The 22,116-nt window shown below is 37.8% G+C and overlaps 1 protein-coding gene across 1 annotated transcript; it reads right to left on the minus strand.

Annotated features, from left to right (window-relative positions):
• Positions 1-1,599: 1,599 nt before the first annotated feature.
• On the minus strand, positions 1,600-4,917 carry LOC130716631 (exocyst complex component EXO70I-like). The gene is made up of 2 exons (XM_057566612.1): positions 3,990-4,917; positions 1,600-3,098 (listed from the first exon to the last, which is right to left on the minus strand). Exons 1-2 carry the CDS (start codon positions 4,812-4,814, stop codon positions 1,800-1,802), a joined length of 2,124 nt encoding a protein of 707 aa, XP_057422595.1. The 5' UTR covers positions 4,815-4,917; the 3' UTR covers positions 1,600-1,799.
• Positions 4,918-22,116: the final 17,199 nt, after the last annotated feature.

Genomic DNA, 22,116 nt, shown 5'->3' on the forward strand with positions numbered 1-22,116 from the left:
ATACCCTGTGTTGCCACGTTCGGTCCATCCCTTCGAATATTGATCTGTAACCGCTCCTTTTCTCGCCTCGAACTGCTGTTTCTGCCCAGTTACCAACGCATTCGGGCGGTTATTCTTGATCTTATCACTTTGCTCCTCCCTAATGTATCCTTGAACCCTTTCGCGTAGGTGCACCATTGTTTCCACCGGTTTCCTGCTTAAATTACTGTTTAGACCGCCCGGCCTCAAACCCAATTCAAAGGCTGCAATGCAAATTTCTGGCATCTTATCCTCCAAATGAACAGATAGTTGATTGAAACGCCCCATATAAGATTGCAAAGTCTCATTTACTCCCTGCCGAATGTTGAATAATGTCGCCGGAGTCACTTTTTGTGCACGACTGGTAGAAAACTGAGACAAGAATTTTGTAGATAATTCTGTGAAATTGACGATTGACCTTGACGGTAGAGTTGTAAACCAAATCATCGCCGATTTCTTAAAAGTTGACGGTAACATTTTGCACTTCAACGCGTCTGATGCGCCTACAATGACCATTTTCGTGTTGAAATACACTAAATGGTCCTTTGGATCTGAATCGCCATAGTAAGAATCAAGCTTCAACGTCTTCAAATTGTCTGGGACGGCAGTGTTCGCTGTTTCCTCTGTGAAAGGTTGCAAGTCCACCACCGTCTCAGCCATTCTTCGATCGCCCTCTCGTAAACCCTGAGTCTGATTAAGATCAGTAAGTTGATTTTGCAACTGCTGATTATGTTGACGAAGTTCATTGAGATCGTCCATGATCCGCTGAAGAACATCGGGAGGAACATCATTTTGTTGAACATGATTCCTCTCTCCGTTCGCCCCGGATCGAGTCACCATCGCGATGAAAAACGAAGCCTAGGAAAGTATCCAAGGCCCCACGGTGGGCGCCAATGTTCCGGTATGGAACCGCAGACTAAGGCTAACCAATATCGAGAGCAAGCGAGAGTAAACAAAGTGAGTAAAATGCGTGAAATGATAGGATCCCCACCGCTTGGGCGGTCCTCTTTTATTTATAGCTTGGGTTTTGGTCCGGCTGGACCATGAGTTGCCCGGCCCATTAGTTACATGATACTGATTAGCCCATTCGGTCCGCCCATATCAGTCCAGGTCCGAAACTCATCTTGAGTGGAATCTTAAATTCCTCCCAAGTGTGAAGTTGGGTCTGCATCGTCCAAAACTAGATATAGGAAATCTCTGTTAGAAATTTCTAGATTTATGCTTCTGTTGATTGTGGATTTTGATTTTTTTTTGATACATCGGAAAGATAAATTGCACAATGACAAGAATCGATCCCTGGACCTCCTCCTACTCAACTCATATGACCCCAACTCCTACCACTTGAGTTATCCTACGGGGACGGATTTTGATTTAATAAAACGGATTGAATGGATACAACCCTGAAAATTGAAGAAAATGCTCCTTGGGAGATTCAGGAGTAACAAAGCATATTCCCAGCATATTGAAAAAAATAAACAAACAGAAAATCTTATAACTTGCTCATTGCTAATCGGTTTTCTCCATAGTTTATAACACAGTGAATTACATTATGTTCGAAACTATGATGATGTACAAAAAATGAAAAAACAAAAACAATGTTCTTAGTGAAATCAACATATGACTGTTTCAAGTTGTGCATATTTCATTTTTCTTAAGCAATGTATCGACTTGAGTCTTGAGGTGTAGTGTAGATATTACCACCTCGAGCCATATTACTTCTTGTAGAGAAGATACATGTGCTTACACAAAAAAGAAAAGAAGTCTCTGGTGAGATTGATCCCTTATCTGGACCATCTATTATCACCTTCCATAGAATTATGTCCACCATTCCTATCATTAGGAGTAGTGTTCCTCCTCTTCAATTTCCCATCACCACCATCAAAAGCCCTCCTCAACATCCCTTGCACCCTCTCAGGACTCGGATACACTTTCCTCTGCAACAATCCAGAGTAAGACTCCAAGAACTCTGCATAAGCAGAAACCACAAGCTTCATGGTTGCTTCCCTCATCTGTTCCCTCAAATCAGCATCTGGTATGCTATAAATCACTCTGTGCCTCTCACAAATATCATCCAAACACTTGAAAAATGTCTCAATCTTCTGTTCCACCAATCTTCCAATGCTTCCCTTCCCCTGTTCCCTGAGATCCTCTGCATCCAAAATCCTCACCAAAACTCCCCATGCTTGCTTCTGGTACAAGTAAGCTGATTCCTCTGCCACTGCTTTGTAACCACCTTTCATGTAATCCTCACCCAACAACTCACCAAGCTCTGTGTTTTTTGTTCTCATGTACATGTACCAATACGTGTTCATCATGAATATGTTGATCAAAATCTTGTCCCTGCAAACAGAGCGTTTGGAATCAATGGTTCTTTGAAGTGCCTCCATGACATTGGAAATGGCATGCTTTAGTAAACCCTCATCGTCTTCCTCAGGTTTCGCGAACACCCCTGTTTTCCATATTTGTTCTGTTCCGAGAACTTCAGCCATGGTTGCTCTGTAATTCGCTGTGGCAAGGTACTTGAGGTAGTTGACGACATATCTCACAAGTTTTGGAATAGAGCCATCTTGTGGCGGTGGAAGGCCTTCAGAATTTCCTTCAATTTGGAGACCAAACTCCCAGAAAACTTTGCTTGAAGCATCAACAATGAGCTTTTCAAGCTCTCTAAACCTTGTGCAAATGTCCACTCCAGCTTCACCATCAAAGATTTCCATGATTTGGGGTTTGAGTTTCTGCATTGATTCAAACATGTCTAACAACTTGAACAACTTCTGAGGCTCCTTGCTGCTTCTGGCAACACCTTCTCCGAACCGAAAAAACACAGCCATGATCTTGTCTGAAATTTTCACGAAGCACTCAGGCCAGACTAGTCCTTCCATAGTTTCACCCAAGACCCTCTCACAGAGTTTCTTTTCTGAGAGGAGGACCTTGTTAGCAGCAACTCCAAGGTGTTGGATCCAAAGGGTTATTGCGGTCTCTAAGCTTTCCCACTCCATTTCATCGATTCCTTCTGGTGTGTATGTTCTCAGGTAATCAGGGCTTAGCTTCATCAATGCTTTTGCAGCCCTTCTATATCTCCCCTATTGAATCAATCAACACAAAATGATGAGTATAAATGGACAATTGCAAGTTTTAATTAAACACTAGTAGTCATTATCTAAATGTTTGGATTAGATTAAGCAGCTTGTTAAGTACCTTAGATCACTACTGAAATTATAATCAAGAAATTGAAGTATCTAATATATTAAGAATTTTAAAAGCTGCACTTTCCCATGAAATTTCTTTTACTCCTTCAATACTGATTCGTTTGCGTTTTTATTATTAGTGCTCTCTTAGAATTTCGACTATGATTATTTTGAACAAAAATTAGTTATTGCTAATCCAAAGAGATGTCATGGAGTAAAATGATGTTTATACACATGTCATGGGAAAAGAAGAGAAAAATATGAAGAGATAAGTTTGATTTATCATATATTGCATGTTCGGATCAGCGATGTCACAATTTGTTTCAGATAAATCGATATAGTAAAAGTAAGTTGGAAATGGAGAAGTTTATGTTTCAATACGTTTATGAAAATAGTGATTTTCATAGGTTAGTGTTGTGAAATTCAGTTGTGTATAATCTCATAATTGATTATACTTAACATAAAAGCTACTCTCTCTAATCTTTATCAGAATTGATTTTGAGAACCGAATCGACTCTCAAACATCTATATAATCATTCAAAATTGATTTTACCTGCTCATAGTTGATTATGAGATTCCATGATCGGAACCAACCACACATAATATTTATGAGTTTCAAAATTGATACCAATGAAATAAAAGTTGTTCCAAACAATTATAGTGCATGTTTAGATACACGGGAAAAATACGTAAGACTAATGATTTTGGTTTCACTTATTTTTTTCACAAATAGTTGATAATAAAATATATAAAGTGTTGATGATAATTCATGATATAGGGTTGTACCTTAACGTATATGTCAATGCATATATCCAGGCAATCATTGTTGGCAAGAATGTTTGAAATTCGTCTCAAGACTTCAATTTCCAGTTCTGATCCCAAATCACATGCAACCTTAACAACCTCAGTGCCATTGCCAACATGTTCTTGTGACATGTCTCCTAGCTTCCTATGCTTCATCTTCAGCAACAGAGCCTCAAACTCATCTTGCATGTGAACCAAAGCCTGATCAAGCAAACCCTCAAACCTCATCTCATCCACCTCAGTCTCATAAAGCGCCTTGAGAGTAACCAGCGCCTCTCTCAGCCTCTGCGTTCTGTATGAATCTGCAGCTTTTGTTCTGCTTATGAACTCCACCACCTCTTGAAGCTTCTGAATCACCGGCTCAACGTCTCGGCATATCGCGTTAATCGCCTCGTTTAACCGATCAACGCAATCCATGTAATCTAGAAGCTTGTGGAGCCTTTTCTGATGTGTGTTCTCTTCTGAGAGTTTTGTTGAGAGATCAAGGAGGTCATTTTGGAGTGACTCTGCAAGCTTGAAAGTTTGAAGCAGTGCAAGAGCAGGGGAAATTGCTCTGTGTATTCTTGTGTCGAGTGCTTTTCTCGACATGGCTAAGGATTGTAGAGGGGCGATCTTTCTGGATGCTGATGAGAGTGTTCCTTGTAAAAGATCATGCCTTGTTTCCATGGTTTCCAAGTTTTGTTCCATTTTTTCTGAGGATTGGAGGAGGGATCTCATGTCAGAACATGCTGATTCGAGCTTGATGAGTGTGTCTGCAGCATCTTCTTGTTGTTGTTCTGGGTTGGGGGAGAACAATTGCAATGCCATTGTTGTTGTTGGTTTGGTTTGAGAGTGATCGAGGTTTTGGAAAAGGAATGTATAAGAAGAGGGTGAAGGTGAGAGAGACAATGAAAGGGGAGTGTTGTTTTGGTGGCAGAAAAAGACGTGGATTGCTCGATGTGAACAAGGCAACAAATGGCGTTTAATTGTGGGAAACAAACAAAACGACAACTGGGCTGCTTTGAATATGCAACGAAGCCGGTGTCCTATGAAAAATTACAACCAATACAATATGAATAATGATATTTTCATATCATGATCCAACTATATAATTGTTGTGTTTTGTTGTGTTGTGAGGGTATTTTACATTGAGCGATAAGTAATTGGTGGTTGGTTAAAATTGTACATGTTTGATTTTTCATAAGATTTTGAATTTAAGTCTTATGAATGAAAACACTTTGTTATAAATGTTGGCCACATACATATGTGAATGTTTATGACTTAAACAAAATTGCTTTATTTAGAGAACTATCTTAGGTGCATGCTTGGGTGCCCATAAATTCATGTGAATGTAGGCTACAGGAGTGAGGTGTACCAATAATGCATAAACACTTAATATACAAGTGCTGACTAGATTTTTTTACACTATTTACATTATGAACCCAACTGAATTTTAACTTACTAAATATGCCCTCACATTTTTTAATAATTATTGAAGAAAAACTAATAACATTGAATACCAAAAGATAGCATGGAAAAGGGAGTGGAGAAATATTCCATCAACAAAATGAACAAAGTTTCAGATACACAAATTTGATCATTACTTTTGATCATAAATCCCACTGTATATCTCTTCTGCGGATTCGTTGATAAACCCATATCAAAATTGACTCAATTCAGTCTCCTCCTCCTACCCGAAGAACCCTGGTCTTCAAAAATCCAGAAGAACTTAGATCTTCAAACTCAGAAATCATTGTGAATTTCATCTTCTCCATCCCCTTTAATCTTCTTCATCATCATCCTTTGTGCTTCATTTTGATTTGCATCATTCTCCTTCTGCTTCATCATCTAATCCTCTTTCCCTTTTCTCTTAGAAATCAAAATTACCTTCAACTCAAAATCACAACACCTATTTTTTTTTCTCGTACATTCTCTAGCAAGACCAAAACCCAATTTCTCAAAACCATAAATAAACCTATATAATACCAGAAAGCTTTTTTTTTCACAACAAAACAAAATTATTATTTGAAAGATGGAGAACAAAGTTTGAGAACAATTTACAACAGATCAGAAAAATGGAGAAATTAAGATCTAGCTACCCACAAAAACGGACGAAGTCTGATACCTTACTAATGTAACAATAAAAAAACCACAAATGTAGATATAGCTACCCAGATCAGAATTCTGCACCAAGGGAATAAGTACGTAAAACATAGTCATTCCCAGATCTCCAACCCCAATAAATCATCAACAGCAACCCCCAAACCACCTCCAGATCCTTCCCTTTTTGACCTAATTTTTTAATTTTTACTTTTTCGTCATCTCCTTCCTCTCCCAAACAGCAGTCGCCTCCACTGCCTCCCTAGTGCAGCCGCCGCCGCCGCCGCTCAACCACCGTTGTCGCGCCCTCCTTTGCGCCGCCACCGTGCCCTGCCGCGTCCTCAGCGACCACGCCCGCGTCGTCGTGCTTGGGTGTCCCTTCAAGGCCGCACCGTCGCTGACTTAACCCGCGCCGCCGACCAACCGACCGCCATCCTCAACCTGCCAGAGGCCAGGAGCCACCCACACTCTCCCTCCTTTCCAAGCAAAGCAGATCTACAAAGCCAACCAGTGTTCGGTGGCCAGAGTTCGAAGGAAGGTGTTGGGAGGAGAAGAGGGTGGAAGAGGCATGCAAGTGAAGGTTATGGGGTAAATTTAGAATTATGATAAACCTACAGGTTGATTTAGAGTTTTAAGAAGTCCACAAAATTATGAATAATAAATCCAAGTGTAATTTTCCTACTGGTACATGTCACTCCTGTACTTAACCCAGAATTATTTTGCTTGTACCAGAGGAAATGCCACTATCTTATTTATATCTGAGGAAAAAAAAACATTGAGTGAGGTGTGAATATATTTTTTATACGACCTCATTGCACAAAGACTAAACCACATTAGTGGTAATGTGGTGGTAATGTGGTTTCATTCTAAAAGAGTGACTTACCATTGTTCAATTGTTTGATAACCATATGAAATATTACTAAATAAATTAACGGTGTTGATTCACTCAATGTTAAAGATTCATTTACCCTGAATCCCTAATATACCCATTTTTGTATTTTTTTGCCATTTTTTCTTCCTCCTCGATAGTTACAGTTGCACGTCATGTCTAGATCTCCCCACCACCGCACCTCTAACTGTCCCTAGCACTATCATCTTTGAAATGCTAATCTCTTGTAATATCTCGATATGACGATTGGTCTCACAGTAATAACACAAGTCTTTCGAGCATGTATTGTCATTCACTCATCACTCATGTGTTTCTTAAGAAAACTTCCAAGAAAGTCACTCATCCCAATACTGCTATAAGACAAGCACATTTTCTTGGGAAGATTTTATTTCTTACTCACACTTGAAGTCTCAACCAGTGTTATCAGACTCGGACCGGTGATCGACTCGGTCGAGATACTAGGTTAATGAGTCAATGGTTCAACCACTGGGTCATTGGTTCGATTGCTTGACTCGGTTTATATTAAAAAATTATAATAATTTAAAATATAACCTTAGTATATCATATATATAAAATAGTATGCATTCTTCTTAACAAGAAGCAAAGTAGTGTAGTGGCAATTTGGATTAGCTTTCCTCCTTTTAGGTCATGTGTTCAAGTCCTAGCTATGACAATTTTTTTAAATAACTCTCAATTGAATACCATTTGACCAAATAATTAACATTGAATGTAAATTAATTACAGTTTGAACATTAAAAACAGTTTTGACAAAAAAAAGGCAAAAACTGAAAAAAAAAAAAAAAAAAAAAACGGACCGGTCCACTAAAACCGGCCGAGTCGCCGGTTTATTCCCTGAACAGGCCGGTCCAAACCGGTTCATACCGGTTGATTTGCATGGCCGATCCATTTAATGGCTCGGACCGGTCAAGGGTCCGGTTCCCGGTTCAACCGGTCGAACCGGCCGGTCCGGTCCGAGTTTTATAACACTGGTCTCAACAATATTTTTTCACAAGCTTTCTTTTCAATTCTATATTTTCACATATTTTTCTTTTTATATGTTCTTTCTTTCCGATCAATCACTAATTATATTTTAATTTATCTCTCTTCTACTTATGTGTCTCTTTAATTAAAGATGTAGTTCGGGTGTATGTAATTCAGGTGTATATCAATTATTTTTCAGAAAATAATTGATTCACAGCTTAAGTTCACCATTAACATTGAGAGAGGTAAAAGCATAAAAGAGCGTGAAAGTATAAAAGTTGGCAATCTATAACTACTACAAAGGGATAACATTTGGCCACTATTCACATTAGGGTTTTGCATAAATGTTGCGGAGGTGCACCATAAAAATCCTTTTTTTGTTACTTTTTGGTTTTTTATTTGGTTTAAATTGAAGTTTTAAAATTATTAGGTTATGCTTCAAAAGCTATTTTTTGTTTGTATTTACTTTGGTTGAGTTTGGTGGAAATAATTTCATATTTTTTTATTTTTAGCTCTATGTAATAATTCTTTAAATAGATGATATTTGTTAATATTTATTATGTGGATATTAATATTGATAGTATAGAGTATTCAAAAAAAAAATATTGATAGTATAGATTATTGTAGGCCTAAATAATAGAAATAAAAAATTATGAAGTTCAGTATTTAGATTATTATTAATTTGATATATGATACAAAATTAATGATTGTGTGTCTAAATAATAGAAATAAGAAATTATGAAATTAAGTATTGAGATTAATAATCATTTTATCTAGGATATATATTTTTTAGCTAAAGAAAATGATTATGTTCCAAAAAAAAATGGGAAAATCATAGATCAAGTTCCTTATTTTTTATATTTTGTATGTGTTCATGGAAAATTTGACAATTTAAATTTATTTTATAATATTGGATAGTTTTAAGACTTAATATTAAATTATGAAAATCTATCTATAACTACTACAAAGGGGAAGCATTTTTGCTACTATTCACATACGGGTTTTTATTCAATGTGGTGGAGGTGCACCATAAGAAACTATTGTAATTACTTATTTGTTTTTCTATTTGGTTTCAATTGAAAAATTAAAAAGTTATAGATCAAGGTCCACCGTAAGGGCTAATTAAGGTTGTTTTTTCTTACCTTTTGGTTGGTTTCATGTAGATTTGTAAACTTTTTTGGGTTTTATCATGTTTATTTGCTTTTTGTTGCTCACATTGTCAGTGCAAAGTTAATGGATGAATTTGCAGTATAATTTACTTTTTATCTATTGTTTTGTGTGTGAAATTGCTTTCCATTTATTGCTATATAAGGGTGTGTTTCTGACTTTTGAGAGGCAATGCTTATTCACACTGATTTGCTATCTGGTCTGTGCTATCTCCTAATTGCTATTTTCATCTTGCTGTGATCTCTGTCCGGTTTATTCTAATGGCTTCATTTGCTGCTGTGGACAATGGGAATCATATTTTGGGAGCCAATCTTAATGATACCAATCTCTAAAATTTGCATCGAGATTACACGCAAGAAGTCCAAAGTACATATCTTTACTCAACCATCTTCGCATATACATACCTGAGGTAAGTTGGATTCCGTGTTGATTACTCTTCCAGTATTATTTCTCCTTTGCCCCCCCTCCCCCTCTCCTCTGAATATTATTGAAACTTTTCAAACAAAAATTCATGAAAGCTGGGAATGGTGTTTTTCGTTAGGTTGTGTAGATATAGAATCTATGTTCTGTGAATTTTATTTATGACAGTAGTGAATGAAACTTAACTTGAATGATTGGCGTTAGAAACTAGAATCTATACTGGGTCACTCCAAGTCCAAGCTGAGTATCTATTTTAAAGATAAATTTCTGCATTTTAAGTTTATAAATACTAATGAATTGAATATTTGTAGTGGCAAAGTGGCTTGTGGGTGCTCTTGAATTAAGAATGTGCCTTGTGTGAAGAATTGACAAAAACAAACAATCTACAAAAGGCTTTTAATGTGACACTCAAAATTATTAAATAGACTCATAATGCGCTTATTGGTAGCTATCTCACTTGAAGCAGATTGCTGGAAACTAAACAAGGTCAAAGGGGAAGAGATAGCAGCATTATAAAGCTAGAGATCTTATAGATGCAGATTTTAAGCAACAAGACAAACACAGGTAATAAAGTTCATAAATTTCAACTTATTTGTGCGGTAATTAAGATTGATCCTCTTAATATTTAAGCTCCTGCTCTTTTTTTCTTACAGGGAATGACCCAAGTGTACAAGAAATGGGGCAGTTGAACCACAAGAGAAATTTTCCTTAAAAAATGGTATTTTGATGTTATATTTGCTCCCCTCAAAATTTGTATTCTGCCTACTCTAATCAAGCATGGTTAATTTTGTTTAATGTGTTGAATTTCCGCCCCTCGCCCATAATTTTTCTCGCCCCGTCCTTGCCTAGGGAAGAAGATGCACTTCCTTTTCCTGTCTGAGTTATACATATAGAAAATCACCATGCAAGCCCCATTAGTTTTTGCAAGATACTCTTCTTTAGAAAGAAAGTTCCTCCTAATGGCCTGTTGACTCCTAAGATTGTAGTTTTTAATGATACTATACTATGATATATTTTCAATGTCAATGATGCTTTAGGAAGCCAAACTAAGACCGAAGTAAGTTTCATCATCATTTAAGCCTTTTCCCACTATGTGGAGCTACATGAATGATCAGTTAATGTCATAATGCCCTTTCATATATTAAGTTCACAGATAGATTATTTACCTTTAAATCCCTATTAATAATATGGCCTATTGTTTTCTGGGTCACAATCCTTTTATTGAAGTAAGCTTTATCATCAGGATATCTTAATGTTGTTTTGCATTAGTTTGTGTCTCATGTATCAGTATCTTAGCAATGTTGTTGTACGTTTTCAGGAGATGAATGAGTAAAGGGAGTGAGTATTAGAACAAAGACTACGCCATAAAAGAGGAGGCTGACTCTGCTGTGCAGTAGTATCGGATGTATTTTCATAAATGACAATTGAACATGAAACAAAGAGGTATACTGATGACAGGAGAACATCATTTTAAAAGAAATATTGATGAATTATACAGGTTAATGTTCATGAACAATTGTCAATTTTCCATATCTTTGATGTACTGTGTTTTTCATTCTTTCTTTGTTTTTTATGAACCTTCAACTTTATGCTTTTTTTTCTTCCTTAGTTTCAAACAGTGCTTCTTATGTAACCTGTTTTTTACTTTGCCTTATGATATGCAAAATACTAAGCAGACATTGATGCTAGCAACGAGGACAGCAGAGGCTGATTTGTTGCTCACAGTTTGTATACTCTTCATTGACTCTACCGAGCACTTCATCTTATTCAAAGTTAGTGGGAATCAGGGACATTTTACTTTGGTTAAGATTTTCCTAATCTTAGTTGTGCTGATTGTGTTAGGTGAAAAAAATATATATAACTGAATGTAGGTGCAATTTTTTTTACATATTGCGTTATATGTAAATTATGTTAAAATAAAATCTTAATTAAAATATAAAAGCATCCGTGCATCGCACGGGTTATTTCCTAGTTTTGATACATTCACATCATATTTTTTATTCATCTCATTCTTACCGATTTTTAATTAGTATTTCTCTTAATTTTATATCACATTGATTATCATATCTCTCACTTCTTCAGTGTCTTGAGGCTTCTCCTTTAGCCGCTCTTCCTCTGTTGGTGGAGGACTACCTCGATATCTCTTTCTTGAGGCTCTAGTGTTGTAGTCGTTTTTTGCTTTCCTTTTTAGCAGCTTTGTACCAGAAAAAATATATCTCTCTCTTCTCACTTATATTCCAACTCACTTATCTCCAACCACTTATATTCTTAATAAATTAATAATCTATTCACACGTAATTTTTACCTACATCTAGAGAAAGAAGTGTATAAATTAATAAATAAAATATAAAAATTTCAACTCACTTATCTCCAATGTAATTAGATGATGAGTTATTTAACCCAAACTTTATCATTGATCATTTAGACAACCCCTTTCTCTAGATGTAGGTGAAAATCAGCTGTGAATAGATTATTTTCCTAAAGTAGTAGGTGTCGCTATTCCTCCTCACTGGTTTTAACCCTCGGTTTAGCCTCTTTAATAATGACAATAATAATTAGTGACATAACGGAAATGGAACTTAATAAAGGGATTGGGCAACTTATTCTAATTTCTAAGCATTGGCTTGTTGGTTTCTTTTTTTTTTTTACGAAATTGTTGGTTTCTTTAGTTCCAAGCTATGGAAACCGTTAGAAATTTTATTATTTATGTTATATTTATTCAATAACTTTAAGTGTTTGGTATAATTCATTCTTGACATAGTATCAGAATAGGAAAATGCTGTGGGGCACGACCTTGGGCCTCGTGCACCACGCACGAAACACTTTCTGGCGGTTTAAAATCGCCAGAAACCGTAGCTTTTTTTTTTTTGACAGTTGTAGTTTTGTGGCGGTTCAAAACCGCCACAAAATGACTCTCGTGCATCAGTCGTACCTCTTTCTTCGTACCCTATAGCATTGCTCATCAGAATATCAATGACTAAATAATTAAGAGTTCGATCATTGTTGCCCCCAATTCTCTTAATTAAAAAAAGGTTAAATTGTAGCTCATGATAGATGAACATGAGTATTGTTCACGTTTCAATCTCAAGTGAACCATTTCGTAAGGAAGAATGTTAGAAATATAATTACTCATGTATGTGAACTTTATTGAATAGCTTAAACTTTTTAGGTAATTATTTACTAACAGATATGATATCCTCATATTGATGTTGTTAGCTATTGAAATGATCCCTCTTAAACTTAGTTAGCTTCCGGGGTTTTCCCTTATTTTTTTCTTCTCCTAAATCACAAATAAACAACTTCAAATTAACTTAATTTTCCTCTTATACTCCAAAATTACTTGCAAAAGCTTTTGTGCCCGGTTGATTTTGATTTTAAAATTAATTATAAAATAATCTGCGAGCAATAACTTAGTTTGTCTGTGTGTGTCAAAGAAAATCTGAATTAATTTTGATTTAACCTAATTCTACTTTGTTGTGTATAACTAATCAATTTCCAAACATGTTTTATGAAGGAAAAATGAGAATGTGATACATGTTCCTTTCCTTTCTCATCAATTTTCGCTCTTTCTTCTGAAATTCATAATCTTCTCACTTCTATCAGCAACATCCCTTTTATTACATCCTAAATAATATAAATATGACCTTAAATGGTAAGGGAAAGAAGACCGGTAGCAGTGTAGTTGCCATTATCAACATCCACTTTTTTATTTTTTTACATTGGAAAGGTAAATTGCACTCGTCAGTGCTCGATTCCTAGACCTTCCCCACTCCAACCATATATCTCATAGCTCTCACCACTTTAGCTATTATTCGGGGACTATCAACATCCACTTTGTGAGTGATTAGAACCGTCTCAAAGTATAAATTTAATTTTTTTTCTACTGATTATAAACCACCAGAAAATAGATGTTGAAAATGGTTTGGCCAGTGTTTAATGATCCATGAATTGACGTGTACTATACTTTGATGGTTAATAATGAATCCTCTCACTCTCACATAAAACGTCATTCTCATAAGATTTTTTTTATAGGTAAATGTTAGTTGTTAGTAAATTAGTCATCCTCAGGGTTCGAACTCTGGACCCTTCATCCTCCCAAACTCTCCTTCATCCTCCCAAACTCTTATGTCCCCTAACTCTTACCACTTGAGCTAACATTTGAGGACTCATTCTATAGTTTGAGTCTTTCCAGCAGGTAAAAACTTCATTCTTATAAGATACATCTCTGGTCTATTTTTGCTATTAAGTCACGTATTTTGATTTTTCACATTACCTCACTCAAAAATAAAAATTAATTCAAATTAATTCAACATTAATGTGTAAATGTAAACATTTCCAAACATGATACATGCCATTCATTACTTGGCAAAACAAGGCACCGACCGGATAGAAGCTCGTTAGGTTAGCTGAGACTAGGGGATTTGACCCTTAGGGTATGGTCGGCCTTGAGACCCTTCGAATAGGGCACTTTATTTATTCCATCTGGCCTGCCTTCGAGATGGTCGTTTACACACGAGTTGGTCTCGTTAAGAAGGGCGGGGAATTTGAGTCAATCAATTTCTTCCTTTAACTCTCGTTCTTAAAGAGTCAAAGTGCTTTGAGGAAGAAGAGGAAGCTTGAGAAAAAACTCCATTTCTTTTCTTTTTGCACCTCAATCAATAGTAGACAGATATATACAGTGTGTAGTGAGGGTGGTTGGTTGTAAATCACTAGGTAACCAATCCTTACTTAACTCGACCCAAACAAGGCGTTCGAGATAGGGGCGCCCTAACGTACAAATGTGAAGAAAACCTCATGCCGACCATGTCCTTGGCTCTCATTCCCATGAATCAGATAGTGTCATACGTCCCACCACAACCGTCCGATCCTCTGATGGAGAGGATCAGTCGTCGATGAGAGCTCTTGGGAGTCATCAGCTTGTAATCCTCGACGTACCTTTGATCAGTTGAGCGAGAGCCCTTCCACACAGGACTCCCGGATCACTATGGCCGACTTTCGTCTTTATTAAACCAGTCGGTCTCACAATCGGGCAGGCTTATAGCATTATGCTCACGAGCTGTATAGACGCTTAAGCCTACCTTCACAAGTGTCACCGCTTCCGTGAAGGCAGCATGAAAATGTGATAAATGCCCAGTCACTTTTTGATCAATTTCTGCTCTTTTTCCTGGAATTCCTAATCTTCTCACTTTTGTCAGCAGCAACGCTTTTATTACGTCATAAAAGTATTTATAATGAGAGCATCCTAAGAATATCTTATCACTATGCAAACATACCTTACTTTTTTACCATTGGAGAAAGTCCATGTGACACTTTAAAGAGCTTAAAAATAATGTTTGGAGTTTTTTTTTTTGAATAAGACTTCTATGTTATCATCCTAATTGATTTGCTCATTGTGCTAATATATTATTTCATAAAAGAAGTATTGTTCCGGTCTAAATCTCCGGTCAGGGCTAAGCAATTAGGCAACAAAAGTAGAAAATGACAAGATAGCAAATGAGTAAAAAAGTGTTGGATCCCCCACCGCATGGGCAGTGTCCTCCTTATATATTATGGTGTTTTGACCCGATCGAGTCATGGGTCGCCTGGCCCAATAGTACAAATTCGGTAAGCCCACATAATATAAAAGTTGTAAGCCCGATAACAGTACACAAGCCCACAAGACACCTAATCTTAAAAGCCATTTTAAGGTGCAGTGTGTCTTTTAAGTAAGCCCACAATACAATACTCAAAGCCCCTTAACATATAAAGTTAATAACACTAAGCCTAAACAACTGTTACAAGCAAAAGATGATACATAATAAACAACATCAACTTCGCCCTTAATAAACAACATCAACTTCGCCCTTGTAACAAGTAAAAGAACCTATGCCCTTTTTTTTTTTTGATAAGTAGAAAGGAGCTTCGCCCTTGTCGATCATTGAAGTTACTCCACCTGCTCTCTTTTTTAAGATTCTGACCGAGATCTCTTCCCATCACTTCACTGTCATATTCCTGTCATAATCACAGATAAGATATGCAAATATTTTGAAATTTGAAACCCCATGGTGAAACGACGCCTGACGTTTCCCAAAATTCACCTCCACTCAGCATTTAATTTCCACTGACATAACTCTATCAAACGGCACAAAAGTAATAATTACCTATTCTCAACTCTATCCACACGCAAACCCGTTTACTTTCCAGAAACGTTTCCAAGGTAAAAATTAAAGGCCCCTTAAGAGACACGTCTCAAAGTTTATTGATTCTGCCTGCATATGAATCGACGCGCCTGGAACCCATTAACACTATAAAACGTGACCCAAAATCTTTTTCTTACCATCCTCTACCTTCCCAACTTTCTAGTAATTTTCTCCATAATTTCAAAAGATATTCGCTGCTCTGTCTCAAGTACCTGGAGAACTTTCAGGAATTCTCACAAAAACGCTTTCACCTCCCTCAAGGTTCTACAATTTTCTCCTGGTAAATCCTCATTCCCTTCAAGTACTTATTTATCAACCTTAAGTTTTTACACTTCATCTACTGCTGCTCCTTCTCCTAAACTTAGAAATCATACCAAAATTTTCTGCACATAAATCATTTTACCCAGAATTTGAAACCTGGCTGCCTAACATACCTATAACAACTTATTCATCACATTTCTACCCTGACAACCCCCCTCTTCTTTAATTTCAGGTAGGTTCTCCAAAATGGTTGCCAAAAATCCCTGTAAAGCACCTAAAAACCGTAAGGAATCCACAGCCGCTGATTCATTATGGATCTCACGCAAAATCGCAACTAGGTTTAGTGAATTTCGTACCATTCCCAAAGTACTGGATTTGTTAACCCAATACACTTTTAGGGCTGACGGAAATGATGCCCATTTAGACATCATTGCCTGTGACCCTGATGAACCTTGTTGTTTTGGAAAACCTGACTCCAACGGCAGAAATCATACCTATTTCTTCAAAACCATCTTCCTAGATCTTGAGTACAAGCTTCCCCTTTCCGATTTCACCTGTTCTAGCCTAACTCTAATGAACATCGCCCCAACTCAACTCTCTGCTAATGGTTGGGCTTACCTTAGAGCTTTTGAACTGTTATGCGTCTGCTTAAATATAGTCCCTACCTGCAAGAAGTTCTTTTCCTTCTTTGAAACCTCTGGAATGAAAGTAAAAGGCGAATATATTTCTTTATCTTCCGCTTGGGGGAGTGGCTTATTTACCCTTTTTAGGAGCAATTACAAACATTGGAAAGCCAAATTTTTCAAACTTAGAGAATCTGAACAAAATAGAGATATTTTCTACTTTGATGATGGCACCCCCCGATTCCCCTTTTACTGGACTGATAAGCCTGAACTTATTTACAAAGTACCCGAAACTTCTCTGACAATTGATGAAAAACTGGAAGTTGACTTCTTGTCAACGATTAATCTAAACCTCACAGATTTTTACGATGCATTCAAAAAAAGAAACTTAGCAAAATTTGTTGGTAAGGACCGCCCCTTTTGTATTTCTAACTTGCATCTTTTTCACTGACTTCTGACTTAATATATTTTCTTATCCATTTCAGCTAAGATGGCACGCCTTTCTGAAGATGACATCCTCCGCTTCCGTCGTGAGCAACAGGCGTTGAAAAACAAGCCTTCTCCTGCCAAAACTCTGACTGAGCGAGAAGGAAGTCATTCAGAATCAAACAGGAGTCAGCCCCCAAAAAAGAAAAGAAAGAATCAAGCCTCTGAGAAGACCACTGAGAAAACTCCTATCCAAACGTCCATGAAGGGATTCACAACAAAGGGAGGAAATCAACATGGATCTTCCAGCGCCCCACCCCCTTCGTGGAAATACGCCCTTAAAGAATTTGAGGATATGACTTCCGATGACGTCACTTCACTCTGGGATTCTCGCGTTAACTTTAACTCCTTGGTGGACACTAACCTGGTTTTTGAGGCTGACAGGGAGAGAATCAGGAAAATCGGCCTTCAAGAAGCGTGTCAAGCTTTGATGACTAAAGGCTTAGAGATTGCGGCCATCTCCAAAATGATTGAGATTGAATCTCATGGGTTTGATGGGCTTTCTGCTTCCAAAAAGCTTGAAGATCAAGAGAAGGAAAATGCCAAACTGAAATCTGCTATGAAGTTGATGGAAAAGTCTAATCAAGCCAGTGAGAAGAAAGTCGCGGATCTGACTTTGGAACTTGAGAAACTGCAGAAGGCCTTCCAAGATGATCAAGCCTTGATGAAGGCGAAAGAAGAAGAAAATAAAAAGATGAAGGAAAAGGCAGATCTTTTCGTCTCTGAGAACATGAATTTGAAGGAATCCGTTGCTACCCTTTCCGCCGAAACCACCTCCTTGAAGGCTTCCATCCTTTCCCAACTTGAAGCTGGCTTTAACAAGGCCAAAGAACAAATTTTGCTCCTCAACCCTGACATTCCCATCAAGACCGAAGGTATTGATCCTTATGCTAGGATCATCGAGGGAAGATTAGTCACGCCCAACTTTGACGAGGAAGAAGAAGAAGAACAAGAAGAGGAAGAAGAAGAAGAAGACAAAGACAACAACGACAACAACAAAGAGGGCGAAGGGGAAAAAAATTAGTCCCCTTTTGAGAAAAGTAGTTGAAATGGTATTTTGTTTCCCGTTGGTCTTATACCAAACGGTTGACTTAGTTTCCTGCTTTTTACTTCCTGCAGCCCCCGCTTTAAATTAAATGTAACGCCCCCTCTAATTTTAATGCAACAAAGTTTTAAGTTCAAAGTGTCACCCCTATACTATGCTTTAAAATCACTTATCTTCCTCTAAAATCTCCCATACCTTCTTAAAAAGTAATAACTCAGTAATCTAACTCGAAAGTTATTGTGTTCTCTAAACTTAAAGTACTGCTCTAACAGTATAAGAATATGAAAATAACGTACTGCGAAAATACCTCTCTTCTGGACTCGTTTATCCACAAAGGCGTTGATCTTAACAAGTTGTCTACCTTATAAAGAAGGCTTTGACAGATTCTTACAAAACTCGAAGCCCTGGGCTTATTCAAAATTTTCTGTTTCAAGAAAAAATTGATTTTTCTTTAACAACTATTCTTTGAATTCACAAGGCCTTTGCATTTTGAAGTGAATCAAAAATAAAAAGATCAGAAGCGCAATTTGTTCTGATATAGAAATTTGCTCGCTTGGAGACTTTGTGCTTAAGTTGGACAAGCTTAATCCAAGTTAAGGCTATGCTTATGAATTCGTGGTCAAACGCTCTAGTTTTAAGAGACTTACTCTTTCTCAATTGTCTGGAATCGCCCAATTGATAGACCTAAGTTGAAAAGTAACTTAAATGCTAACAAAGCACTCAAGAAATTTTTAAAGGTTATGCCTCGTTAAAAACTCTCCCGCCTGGGGTAGAGAAAAGAGTGCACACCTGTTTTTTCATTAACAATTAACATCATGCCTCGTTAAAAACTCTCCCTAATGGGTAGAGAAAAGAGTGCATGCTACCAAGTCTTAATAGACAAACCACATAGTCTTGACACTTAAACAAATACAGAAACCACAAACAACGAACACGACGTAGTCTTTGAACAGAATAAAACACACTGAAACAAAACAAACAGAACACAACTTCAACTGTAGTAATAGCGCAAGTGTTGTGCATTCCATGCCCTTGGTACCCTGCGCCCAGATAACTCCTCCAAGTGGTAAGCCCCCTGCCCCAAATCTCTCAGAATTCTATAGGGACCTTCCCAGTTAGGTGTCAGCTTTGAATCGGTTGGACTTTTTGCCTTTCTTCGCAATACCAAATCGCCCACTTTCATGCTCCTGGGTACCACTCGTGTATTATAACGCCTTTCTGACCTTTGTTTGACTGCAGACTCCCTTAAACGGACTTCTGCTTTTACCTCATCCGCCAAGTTCAAGTCCACTAGAACATTTTCCCGATTCTGGTTTTCTTCATATGTAGCCACTCGAAAAGTCATGTCTTGTATCTCCACTGGAATCATTGCATCAACTCCGTAAGCAAGCTTGAAAGGTGTCTCTCCAGTAGTGGATTGGGGTGTTGTGTTGTAAGCCCAAACCACTGTGATCAATTCATCTGCCCATAATCCTTTTGCTTCGCCCAATCTCTTCTTTACGTCATTCAAAATCACCTTGTTTGCTGCTTCAACTTGCCCATTAGATTGCGGGTGTTCAACTAAGGCGAACCTGTTCTCAATTCCCATCTCTGCACAAAAATCTCTAACCTTCCTGCTTGTAAACTGTGTTCCATTATCAGAAACAATGGTTGTTGGCACTCCAAACCTGCAGATTATCTTCCTCCAATAAAATTTTTTAACCTTCTCAGCTGTAATCTTCGCCATTGACTCTGCTTCAATCCACTTTGTGAAATAATCCACCGCCACCAAAACAAACTTGACTTGCGCCCCTGCCGGAGTGAATGGACCCAGAATATCTACGCCCCACATTGCAAATGGCCATGAAGAACTCATTGAACTTAAAACTTCAGGAGGTGCCCTGTGAAGATCAGCAAAAACTTGGCACTTTTCACATTTCTTAACATATTCCATACAATCGCCCTTTAACGTAGGCCAATAAAATCCTGCCCTCAACACTTTCGAAGCCAAAGATCTTCCTCCTATATGACTAGCACAAACCCCCTCATGCACTTCAAACATAATCCTTTCTGCATCCTCTTTACTAACACACCTTAACAATGGTATTCCTACGCCCCTCCTGTAAAGTTGTCCACCCATCATTGTATAACGACTCGCCTCTCGTATCTGGTCTCTTGAAAACAAAGCTAAATCTGATCCATCCGCTTCCAAGCACATTCGAATTCTATCCATCCAATCTAAAGTTGCTCCGCCCGTTACCATCATAACATCATCCTCCTTCACACTTGGACCCTTCAAAGTCTCTTGAATCACAGACTTGTTGTTACCTGGTTTCTTCGTGCTTGCAAGTTTGGATAGTATGTCAGCCCTTGTATTTTCCTCCCTCGGAACATGATTTACCTGAAACTTGTCCATCTGCTTCAACAATTCCTGAACCTTTACCAAATACTTAGCCAACTGAACATCCTTCGCCTGATAATCTCCCTTTATCTGATTTGCCACAAGCTGAGAATCAGTTTTTATTACAATACAACGTACATTCATCTCCAAGGCCAGCCTCACCCCTGCTATTATTGCTTCATATTCTGCTTGATTGTTGCTCGCCTTGAAGTCAAACTTGAGAGATTGCTCAATAATTACTCCACCTGGTCCCTCCAAAACTACACCAGCTCCACTTCCTTTCAGATTTGATGACCCATCCACAGACAAAAACCATGCCACTTCTTCTGGTACTCTTTCTTCCGGAGACATCTCATTCACAAAATCGATCAAGCCCTGCGCCTTTATTTGTCCCTTCTCAAATACTATACCAAATTCTGACAATTCAACAGCCCAAGAAACCATACGCCCTGCTAAATCAGGCTTTTGAAGTACTTGGCGTAGGGGAAAGTCAGTTTTGACTTTGATTTGAAAACCTTGAAAATAAGGCCTCAACTTCCGGGCGGTGATAATCAAGGCTAGTGCAGCCTTTTCTATTTTTTGATACCTTATCTCAGCCCCTTGTAAAGCATGGCTCACAAAATATATAATTTTCAACTCCTCTTTACATTCTTGCAATAAGACAGAACTCACAGCATTATCTGATATGGAAATGAAAATTGACAACGGAATACCTGGAATTGGTTTTGACAATATGGGAGGCTTAGCTAGATGCTCCTTTAGAGTTTGGAAAGCCTGTTCGCACTCATCTGTCCATTGAAAAGCTTTGTTCTTCCTCAAACAGTGAAAAAACGGAGCTGCCTTACTCCCTGAGCATGGTAAAAATCGTGACAAAGCCGCAATCCTTCCTGTTAGCTTCTGCACTTCTTTAACTGATGTTGGGCTCTGCATTTCTAGAATTGCTTTGCACTTATCCGGATTAACTTCAATTCCTCTCCGAGTAATCATAAAGCCCAAAAATTTTCCACTCTGAATTCCAAAAGAGCATTTTTCCGGATTTAAACGCATGTTATGCTTCCTGATTTCTCCAAAAGCCTCAGCCAAATCCGTACAATGACCGTCCATTTCCTCTGACTTGACCACCATATCATCCACATAAATTTCCATGTTACGCCCCACTTGCTTTTCAAAGACTCTGTCCATCAATCGTTGATAAGTTGCTCCTGCGTTCTTAAGCCCAAATGGCATGGTTTGATAGCAATAATTCGCTTGATTCGTCATAAATGCTGTTTTCTCTTCATCTGGCGCATACATTCGAATTTGATGATAGCCCGAATATGCGTCCATCAAACTCAACATTCCAAATCCCGAAGCCCGATCCACCAACTTATCTATGTTTGGCAATGGGTATGAATCCTTTGGGCAGTGCTTGTTTAAATCCGTATAATCTGTGCACATTCGCCACTTTCCATTACTCTTCTTGACCATGACAACGTTAGCCAACCAAGTAGGATACTTCACTTCCCTTATAAAACCTGCATCAATTAACTTGTTAGTTTCTGTTTTCACCGCCAGTGCTTTCTCTTCGCCCATTTTACGCTTCAACTGGGCGATCGACTT

Source organism: Lotus japonicus, chromosome 5 (assembly GCF_012489685.1).
Source record: "Lotus japonicus ecotype B-129 chromosome 5, LjGifu_v1.2".
Classification (NCBI taxonomy): Eukaryota; Viridiplantae; Streptophyta; class Magnoliopsida; order Fabales; family Fabaceae; genus Lotus; species Lotus japonicus.